The sequence below is a fragment of the Phlebotomus papatasi genome, chromosome 1, assembly GCF_024763615.1.
Source record: "Phlebotomus papatasi isolate M1 chromosome 1, Ppap_2.1, whole genome shotgun sequence".
Taxonomy (NCBI): Eukaryota; Metazoa; Arthropoda; class Insecta; order Diptera; family Psychodidae; genus Phlebotomus; species Phlebotomus papatasi.
In genome coordinates this window covers 64,463,490-64,474,608 of record NC_077222.1, presented here as the reverse complement: position 1 = coordinate 64,474,608, position 11,119 = coordinate 64,463,490, and the positions used below count along the sequence as shown (strand labels likewise).

Below are 11,119 nucleotides of genomic sequence, written 5' to 3'. Positions count from 1 at the left end.
TCATAACATCCAATTAATAATAATTTCTGCATCAGTTAAGTTGTTATCACTCTAAGACAAACTAGAAGACAAACTTTTAGAAACAGCGACTTATGATCTTTTATGACCCCCCACAAAAGTCTTCCTACAAAATTTTACCGTTTCTTAATTCTTTTAGATATATTTTAAAGATTGCACGGGGAAAAAAATTTTCACACTCACTAATGATGGAACCACTAATGATCGTCTTAAATGGCTTTAATCGTCGATAGACTTTCAATATAAATAATATTGAACTCTAAATGGTTTCAGTGTCTTGAGTCTTAGTCTTAGCCCAAGTATCTTGACTTGGTCTATGTCGAATATTTCTTCTGTGAACAAAAATTCCTATATAATATTTATGAATTCATATAGTTCTCGCCCTTTGAAGTCTATATTATCTCATTTAAAAAATCGGAGTGTTTATAACTACCCCATCCTCTTCATCAGATCTACAAAACGTTTTGTACAATTTTGGTTACACATTTTAATAATAATAATTAAGGAAGAAACAAGCAAGATATATCTCGTTACACTGAACTTGCACTGGGATTGCTGGACAAAACTACTCAGTAATTTGCAAAGCACTCTTTCAGCTGGATTAAGAGAATCTATCCGGGTCCGGTAATTTAGTGTGTTCTGATAATGCCTACTTCTGGAAGAAAATTCCCAGCTTTTGGTTCATCCTCAGATACGGTAGAGTAAAGTTCGTTACCTTCGGACGACTCAATCCTCGGACAACTCATTGATTTTTTATGTTCTTAATGGATAATAAAATATCATATTATATTGATTCAAATGGATTTAAAACACGTTGAAAAAATGAGTTTTCGAAGTTTGAGTCATACGAAGGTACCGTGCTTTCCCCTACTCTCTAATAACTGGTTCATTCTCTAATTCACACTCCGCCTCAAGATTATCCTGATTGATTATCGTAAATGCGGGTGAATGATGATCGGACATGGTAGATAGGTGGGAGATATACTATTGTAGTAAAACTGTTGAACCTGGAGGAGTTAGAGGGAGAAAGCCGTCCCGACGAAGTCTCTTCTAAGCCAACGGTACCAATTACTGTTCATTTGGGGTTGTGTCTCTGAGGGGTGCTATAACGGCGACAAAGGACAATCAAATCGGCTCCTCAGTCGGTCTTCACTAATGAAGCAAGGAGAACTCCAGATTCGTGGCTCTCTCGGAATGGGCAATGGGGCTCACTCCGGGAGGCAGACGGTAAAGGGTGCTCCAGCATGTTCTGGTGTGGGCCCTTAACAATTCTTGCTACACTATAGGTAGAGTATCTAACGGATTATGGTGGATTCAGATCTTCCGGTATTCGTTAGAAGAAACTTCTTCTTTTTCAATTGAAAAAATTCAACTTTTTCTCCAAAGCTTTCGACCCTTGGTATGGATCTTCCCCAGTCCTTACAATTACTTTATTTAGATCCACAACTGTTTTGTCCATCCTAATTACATCATGTTAAAACCCAGCTTCCTTCAGAAATATGCGGAAAATCGTATATCAATGTACCCCATAGCTCAAAGTAACCCCACCTCCCTCCAAATTGGAAAACTAAAATTTGCTTACATCTATGCATCACCATTATAGCACTTTTTAACTTCTTCAGATTTTGTATATAATTTTCTTGATTTTCTTCAAAGTTTTTCTGTCTTGCTGTTGGATCACTCTCAATCGCTTTATCTATACTCTTACTTATACTGCTACGATTCTGGAGGTAAGGTAGACCCGGTAGACCCTTACAATCCCTCGCAATCACTCTCAATTAATTTACGACCAAAGGAGTGTCAAGAGAAGCTCCCAGATCCAAGAAAGAAAACGCCAGAGTTCCTCTTGTAGATTTTTCTTAACCTCACTGCTACATCTTTCTTGAAACCTCGGGGGCCATATGGGCCGCTTGAAACTCCGCTTGAATAGATACACGCTATATGGGCCGCTTGAAAGCCAAGGCAGATCCCTCAAATCTACTCAAACTCTCGAGTACAACTCCAAACTCCCGAGTGAAAAATGTAGCTCCCTATAGGGGAAAGTGCTCTCCCTGCGAACGTTCATGCCTTCGAATAATGTGAATTTTCTTTTATTTTTCCTAAGTAATTTACACATTTTTTTTAAATATTAGTTAGTTTATCATCAATTATTGATAATTATGTGATAATTGTGTATAAATCTCTAGGAAAAATAAAAGAAAATTCACATTATTCGAAAGCATGAACGTTCGAAGGGAGAGTACTTTCCCCTATGGTTGCAACTTTATGTGCGTTGCTTGCAGGAATTATAAGCACAAGAGAAAAATCGCATATAAAATCGTAACAATACTTTGTCTATACTTTCTACTTTGTCTAAGTGGGAGATTAGGTGAAAACCATTCTTAAATGCTAGAATTAAAGAAAACTTACGAACATCGGTGGGGGAGGGGGTCAAAATCACCCCAGGAGAGCAATCACCTGCACCTACGTGTGCTTGAATACGATACTATAGTAAAATAATCTTCCTTGGTACGGCTAATAGTTATCTCAAAAATTGCCGACAAATTGCATTCATTGCTCGTAAAGTGCATAATTCCGCCTCAAATGAAGTTACAACGACTGGAGCTTTTCAGTAAGTTTAGGCTTAAATTTCTCTCAAAATCGTGAACAATCTCCAAGCTATTCAACGTATTCAACAGATTCAACAAGACAGTTTAGTCAAACAATTAACATGTTCACATTACTGAGTGAAAAGTGTGGAAAATTTGCTGCTTTTGTACAATAGTAAATCAAATTGTCAGGATTTTCCACATTATAATTATTCCTGAAGTACATTATCATTTATCATTATTTCAGTGACAAAATAAGCTGCTCTGCATTTGTATGCTTCACAAATAGCGTATTTTCCATTCCACCCCCATATTTTGCTCCTGTGCAGTTTGTAAAGTAAATTTGTTATTCTCCAAACACATATGAATTGTGACATGGAAAAATACACTCTCATTAGTGCAAAATTAATAGTTACATAAATTTTTCGGGTGTAGAAAAAAAGAATTGAATGAACTTAACATGATGCAAATATGCAAATTACTTAACGCGTTATTCCCCGGTGCACTAAACCCTGAACCAGGGATGGATTTAAAACTATACTTTACGTTATTCTATCTTGTTTTACATGAGTGTAGTGTTCTTACCGCCAGGTGGCGCTAGCTAACAACTGTTCCCAATTTTTAGTTCTCAATGTTTTGAGACAAAATTATTAAGAAGTAACGAAAATGTTCCAAAGTCTTATTTATTAAAATATTATATAGGAAATTATAATTAGTCATAGTGGTTTATAAGGATTTAAATGGGCTATTAAAACAATAATTTATTAATAAAAACCGTTTAATCATTTAGTGTAATAAATACTATATAAATAGTATACCTAAAGTCAACTCTGCATGGTATTCAACACCCTAGAGACACTATAAAATTCACGAGCAAGAGTCATAAATGTCATTATCATTTACGCTGCATTTCCGAGTTGGACTACACTGAATTATTGCAAAAGAGACGAGAAGAGGATTTATTGTGTAAAGGAGTGTAATAATTATAAATTGTGTCTCACATGTGTAGAGTTTTCCATTGTGTCAAAGTTCCCCCCAAAAGTTCTCGACGTGGTGCTTTTTCAAAATAGCTTCCGACATTAATAAACATTTTGAAATTAATGGCTGAATTTTAATATAACAACGACAAACAGTTTCTGCATGAAAAGTTACTTAATTAATTGTGTAAACTTGCAAGAGGAATGTCACTTAAAAAGAAGAAATACTTCTACCTTTTATTGACATTTGTACTTATTAGCTTTTTAACAATCGATGGATTTCAGTTCAGAAAATTCCCTCAACAAATCGAAAGGAAACTTGAGAGTTTAGGTAATTAAAATTTTGAATGTGGGTGCTCAAATTAAATGTCAAAACTCTTAAAGTAGATAACACGTTCATCCAAAGAAAAAAAAAAAAGAGTGGATATTTTCACTATTCTGTGATTTAACACTTTGCGAAAATATACTTGTTTTCTTTGTCAATTTAATTACAGAACTACATCCCGAAGGGGATCAATTGAGTTCTCACCGTTCAAAAAGGTGTATCGTCGTTCAGAAGCAATCTCATTCTCCTCACCGAACTAGTTCATACGATGACGATTACGAGGACGAGAATAGTGATAGCGAATCATCCTTTGGTAATGGAATTGGTGATGCTATATAAGTTAAAGGGTGTAGCGGGTATAGCGAATCACAATTGCTCTATTAATGTGTGACTTTAGAATCAAGCAGAAAAACTTCAATTAATCTGAAGAGTACAATACTTTCCTATTACTGCATGATGATTTCTGTAAATGACATTTTATTGAGTGTTCTACACCTTTCACTTACTTTTAAAGAAAAAGGTGTCTCACTATAAATTGACAATCAATAGACATTCTGTTTTATTCGTATTTAAATATCGTTTAATCTATAAAATAGCTAACAACAAAATATCAACAAATATAGAATGAACTTAAAATATTTTACTTAAAAATTAATTTAAATGATTTTAATTTTGATTTAATAATATATAAAGATTTATTAATACATAAATATCACTCACTGAATACAATTTTAACATTTTTAGTCCTAGAAAATTTTCTAGTGATCCAAATAAGATTTGGTTATACTACCAATTTATCCACTCACTGCCTTTAATCTTGTTGATATTATTAATATTAATTTTACTATTATTTATTTTACTATTTTCCTTTTTTTTATTTTTCACCTCCAGCAAATGTTACACGTAAGGTTCTACTTTGCATAATTTTTATATTTTATTTTGCAGAGAACTACAAAAAGCGTCTAAAACGAATACAAAAGTTGAGCAGGAATTCCAATCGTAGGAAGTTTAATTTAGCAAAGAAAAGTCTTCAAAATGGTAGTCCAAGAATGCCTTGAATTTGCAGAGAAACACCTTCCCAAAACAAGAAATATAGGGGAAACTGGGGCACAACCAAACACTAATTTTTATTTCTAAACTACTTCGACTATCTCGACCATTCCTTCAGTGGACAAGCATCCCTATAGTGCCTTTAAATTCCTATAGGTCTTATTCTCTGAAGTCGAATATCCGATTAAAAAATCGCATTGTTTGGTGATACCCCGTGTTTGGTTGTGCCCCAGTTTCCCCTAATCATTTTTCATTAAAAAAAAATTCTAATTTATTAAGATGATTAACTTGTATTGAAGAATAATAAATCTTTTTTCTTCTAAATCTTTGAAGTCTTCTATTACAGAGACCAATCCAACAACCGTCCTTATGAAACGTAAATCCTATTCCCAAACTGTGGACACAATGGAGCAAGATCATGTTTGACCTCGGAGAGAAATGTACTTACGAATGCAATATAATAAGGAATGTAATACTTAATACATAGGCCCCAAATAATTATAATCTATTCTAAACATATTTATAAAATCATTTTAACTCAAATTTCTTCCGCTTATGTATGAAAAATTTCAACTTCATCTACAAATTCGTCTTACGAATAGGGTTCTTCGAAGACATCACCTTTTCTGTATTGAAAATCGACCATTTTCTTAAAAAAAAAGAAAACTTTATAAACATTTATTGTGAAAAATTGTATAAATTATTTCACTACAATGAAATTGTGAAGTAAGGATGGTATCACAAATACCTCTATCCTTTTGACAACTCTATCGCAATTTTCTGCATGACCAGTTATCGTTTTCCCTTTGTACTCCACATTACTTTTCACTTTATCAATAGGTCCTTTGTCTATAGAAGACTCTTTTGGTAATTTACTTAAGTTAGTGATTTTCAATCCTAAATTTTGCAGGAATGATCAAATTTCAAATCCTTCAGGCTTTGGCAATGCTCGTAAATATTTAGGATGTAGAAGCGTGAAATCGATGCATCTACGATAAATATTTTATTTATGTATTACTACAAATGGAATAGTAAGAGGTAATTTAACGACTCAAATGAATCACAACTCAACTCATAGTCGAAAACCACAAAAAAAAAATTAAATAACCAAGGATTCACCAAGGAAGACTGTTAATTATGAACGGAGTTATTTCTTTATCGTCGGCTAAAAAGAAGATTGTTGTAAGTCTAAAGCGCAATTTTTCGGGAGAGAAGTTAAAGTTTGATAGCTAATATTAATTTTCATTAATTGAACCGGTCCCAATCGGTTTTGAATTGGTAATGTACCGGTTCATAACCGATTAATAATTTTTATACTAAATTTAATTAAATTACTCCTGAGGTGTATTAGGAAATATTTTGAGTGATTTATAAATCTGTTCAAATCGGTTGTGAACCGGTAATGAACCGGTTATTTACCGATAAGTAATTTTTGTTCGACTATAATTTTTATTACTCTTTAAACTATTTTGTGGAATCTATTGAGTGATTTATGAATCGATGTAAATCGGTTGTGTGTGTACCGGCAAACGGTAAATGATGCGAAAGTACTTTTGAGGTATAGCATCTAAGTCACGAGTTCGAGCATTTCGCAAAGCCTGGGACGCTTTGCCACGCCTTTATCCTCATAACTTTAACACCTTTTAGGTGTAAAAATATATCAACATTTTTAATGTTTATTTTACACCTTTCTAAAGGTAAATTTAACATGAAAAAGGGTAACTTTAACACATAATGCACCTAAAAAGGGAAATATTTATACTGATTTCGAATCAGTACTATAGACTATAAGAGAAATCCGAAAAAGTTAAAATAACATTCCAGTAATGTTTATTTTGCCCTGCAGTATTGATCCGAAATCGGTGTATATATTATGCTTTTTAGGAGTATTAGAGGTTAAAGTTACCCTTTTTTATGTTAATTTTACCCTTAAAAAGGTGTAAAATTAACATTAAAAAATGTTGATATATTTTTACACCTAAAAAGTGTTAAGGTTATGAGGAAAAAAAGTTAATCGCACCCCCATTTTTTTCTCAGTGTACAGGGTAAAATTAACGTTTCCAGAATGTAATTTGGTTTTTTCGGATTTTCTCACAGTGCAGTTATATTACGCTTTCACTAGGATTACCAAATCAAATAAATATGGTCATACAACTTGTCGCCATACAAAGGATTATACGCAGAATATCCTTAAACACAATATAATTCGCAATTTCATAATATAATTCTCTTGAAAATCACAGAATAGAACAGTAATTTTAATAAAAGCATAATACATGTGAACTGTGAAATACATCATGTTTCTAAACTAATTGCAATCTGTAACCTACGATGGGGTCAGTTCACATTGTATTTGTTTCTGAGTTATAAAATTATATTTACACGTTTTGCACATAAAATAAAAGCCCATTGTATTACTCTTTGTGAAGTGATATAAAAATTTAAAATTGATCAGTCGCATCATGACACTAAAAGTGTTAACTGTGGTTTGGGCATTTTGCCTCGTAGCTGTGTATGGTAAATTGCAACGGTAAGCATTCTTCTTTCTTAAAAAATAGTAGGTGCTAAACTTTCTAATCCTTATTGTGAATTTAATGGATATTCCTTGGAAGTGTGCAAATGGAAAAGCAAGAATCTGTAAAACCACGATTTACGAGATATCAAAAAACTGTTGAAGTCAATGAAATTAATGCAAGAGCTGGATTTGGATCTTCAGTGGAACTTATTAACTATTTGGATGTAAGAATCACACGCATTTACATTAGTTTTAATTTTAAGTATTTAAAAACAATCATTGTTAACTGTAGACACAATTCTATGGAAGAATATCCATTGGAACCCCTCCACAAGACTTTACCGTAGTCTTTGACACAGGATCGGCGAATCTCTGGGTTCCGTCACAAAAATGTGACACCTCACATGCTGCTTGCAGTAAGTAATATATATTCCTTTTTTAGTTTTATACTTTTCTTTGTTCTAAACCTTGGACAACTAACAGATATTCATGAAAGATACGACTCCACAAAATCTACCACATACAAAGACAATGGAACTGAGTTTTCCATAAACTACGGTGTTGGAAGTATGCAAGGATTCCTTTCACAAGATCATGTTAATGTAAGTAAATTTTAATATGTTAAAAATTTAGAATCTTAAACGGGCTCTATAATAGATTGCTGGACTTAATATCGAGAACCAAGTTTTTGCCGAAGCAGTCACTTTACCTGGTTCAGCATTCGTAACTACTAGATTCGATGGTGTTTGTGGACTAGGTTTCCATACCCTTGCTATAGATGATGTTATCCCTCCATTTTACAACATGTACTCCGAGGGTTTAATCGAAAAACCTGTGTTTTCATTCTACATTAATCCTGATCCACTGTCCAAAAGTGGCGGTGAAGTTATCTTTGGTGGATCAGATCCGAATTTGTATACAGGTAACTTTACGTATTTAAGAGTGACCCGTAGAAGATATTGGCAGATACGGATGGACGCTTGCCTTGTTCGAAATAAAGTATTCTGCGAAGGAGGATGTGAGGTTGTTGCAGATACTGGTACGACCCTTATAGCGGGACCAAGTGGTGAAATTGCTGAAATTCATCGACTAATCAGTGCAGAACTTAATGAAAATGGTCAATATGCTGTTAATTGCGACAGAATTATTGGTCTACCAAACATTGAATTCATTTTTGCTGGACAGAAATTTATATTTGAACCAAAGGACTATCTTATTGAATTTGAAGAAGACGGAACTAAGGTCTGCATGTCTGGATTCATGGGAGTCGATATTCCGGAACCAACTGGTCCTCTCTGGATTCTCGGTGATGTATTCTTTGCCAAGTACTATACAGAATTCGACGTGGGAAACAGTCGTGTTGGATTTGCAGAAGCTATATAGACAATATTTGATTTTTCATTTGTTTCCATGTAATGGTTATACAATAAATAAGGCAATATAAACAATGTATCGTGACAAGATTGTTCAGAGTCATTCTCCTTAATTCACAAAATATCATTTGAAGAAAAATAACTATTTTTTCGTGAGTTTTTCGTTGGATGTTCTTAGGGAAATTCACAAGAACTTTATAACTGTCTTGTAAAATTTTATCTCATGTCATAACATTACACTTAAAATTCAATAACACAAAAGTGATTGAACAATCATCTTGAAGTAATTTGTATAATATTACAATGTTATTCGTGATGTGAAACTGAACAAACGATTATCATTTTAGTTTATCCTTCACCGTATGTGTTCTATTTGATTTATTCCTTATGGTTTTCTCTCCCGAAGTATACGCTTAAGCGTTAATTTCTTTGATAGAATCTTTTTTTAATATAAATTTACATTGAGAGATACTTTTTGATCACTGAATGTGTACTTTAAGTTCCTTTTCTTGAAGTCATGAGACTTTCAAAAGAATCCCAGTGATCCTTTAATTTTTAATAATGTAACAATGCGATGTGACGTATTTTGCTGAACTTATATAATTCAGAAATTGTCTTGGCTGTTTAAAATGTTGTGTGCAGTTTTAAGATGTAAAACATACTTAATGAATACTCTAAAATATGTGTTCCAATGTATAATATCCTTTTAGTTTTAGTTTAGTACAGACCTGTGCTCGTTAAAAGTCGTGTAATATCGGAAATTTTGTGTTGATAATTTTAATTGAAATTACAGATAGCCATACTGGTAACACTAATCCCGCTCATTCACGGTGCCATCGCCATGATAAATATTTTTGCGCCAAAAAGGCATAACAGAAATAAAAACTCATATAGAAAGAAATTGTCTTCTTAATATCTTTGCCGCAAGACGGATAGCTGTTCACTACACATCCTTTTACTTGAATCTTGCAGAAATACAAAGAAATTAAATACAAATATCACTTCAAATGGAAAGTTCTTAAATCGCGCGTAATTCAGCTGTGAGAGAGAGATAGAGACACAAATAACTCACTTTACAAACGTCTGGAGGCGCTGCGGTTGCAAAAAATCTCTAAAATGCCACAAAATATTTTCTTCTCTACTTTGTGCTTCTTATCAGGTCGTGTCCCTTCTTATGATATGTACTTTTGCATTCCTTATTAACCAAAATAATGTTGTACCAAAGCATTTTTCTCAAACCTATCCTGAATTTTGAGACAGCTCAAAAGAATATGAGTCTTCCAGCTCAAAATTTCATCCTAATGTTTTTGTTGTAATATCGACAATAATTTACAATTAACTCAAATAACTGTATTCAACTAAATTATTAAAAGCATTTTCTTGTGAAAATGACTTAACTCTAAGGAATTAAACAATTTTCATGTTAAAAAACCTCTCATTTTCTCTACGCGAATTTTCGCGGCATTTCAAAGAATGCCAACAGGCACCACCAAATTCTCTTCGGCTTTTCTTTTAGCTCAAGCCTGCTAAAGTTTAGTATAGATGCATCTTCCAGAGGAACCACCACTAAAGGAAAAAGTCATTTTTGCATTCGAATCTGGCAACACTAAAAAAAGTGGCTGATATTGCATTTACTTTTTAATGTTTTAAAGAATTTTAATTATTATTGAGGAATTTTTCTTGCCTAATTTTGTTGAAAGAGGTCTAATAAATATAAAAAATGCGATATTTGTGATAAAGGAGAATGGTCAAATCCGGTCCCGGAATCGCCACGAACGGGACCTATGTCATTGGATAGACATTAGTATAGGTAACAACTTTTGTTCTGGGATCAATGTTCCAAACCATGGAGGAACAGTTCTAGAGCATAAAAACTATTTTTTACAATGATGAAGAATGATCAAAAGTATATGGGCGCTGGTTCATCTTCATACAAAGATTAGAGTATACGCATTTTGAAGATATTGATGTAAGGTTGAGAAAAATGCCGGGACCCAGGACGATAAACGCTGGGAGTCCTTGTAAAAAAGGCCATTATCCTTCCGAAAAATCGTTGTTTTGACTACGAATTATACAAGAACTGCTTAACTGATCTTGATGAAATTCGGTATAGGGTCACTGCATGTTTTAAACTTTTTATTTATGCATACCACCCCCTCCCTCCACCCTCCGTTCTGGTAGCCCTCATACAAAATGGGGGCACTTTGCCTTATAACTCCTTTCTAAGACGATGTAGAAAGCTGATATTCAACAAGGGAACAAAACTTATGGAA

General features: G+C 33.4%; 1 protein-coding gene and 1 long non-coding RNA gene across 2 annotated transcripts; both read left to right on the top strand.

Moving 5' to 3' along the window:
* Positions 1-3,509: 3,509 nt before the first annotated feature.
* On the top strand, positions 3,510-5,083 carry LOC129800020 (uncharacterized). The gene is made up of 3 exons (XR_008751573.1): positions 3,510-3,914; positions 4,078-4,221; positions 4,854-5,083. It is a non-coding gene; the product is annotated as an uncharacterized LOC129800020 (long non-coding RNA).
* Positions 5,084-7,385: 2,302 nt separating this feature from the next.
* On the top strand, positions 7,386-8,921 carry LOC129800019 (lysosomal aspartic protease-like). The gene is made up of 5 exons (XM_055844367.1): positions 7,386-7,488; positions 7,571-7,697; positions 7,766-7,889; positions 7,957-8,075; positions 8,131-8,921. Exons 1-5 carry the CDS (start codon positions 7,421-7,423, stop codon positions 8,854-8,856), a joined length of 1,164 nt encoding a protein of 387 aa, XP_055700342.1. The 5' UTR covers positions 7,386-7,420; the 3' UTR covers positions 8,857-8,921.
* Positions 8,922-11,119: the final 2,198 nt, after the last annotated feature.

Bases quoted from the DNA above. Each gene is read 5' to 3' on its own strand.
- LOC129800019 (XM_055844367.1), top strand. From the start codon at position 7,421: ATGACACTAAAAGTGTTAACTGTGGTTTGGGCATTTTGCCTCGTAGCT. The intron at 7,489-7,570 runs GTAAGCATTCTT...ATTCCTTGGAAG, and splicing joins GTGTATGGTAAATTGCAACG to TGTGCAAATGGAAAAGCAAG. The intron at 8,076-8,130 runs GTAAGTAAATTT...GCTCTATAATAG, and splicing joins TTTCACAAGATCATGTTAAT to ATTGCTGGACTTAATATCGA.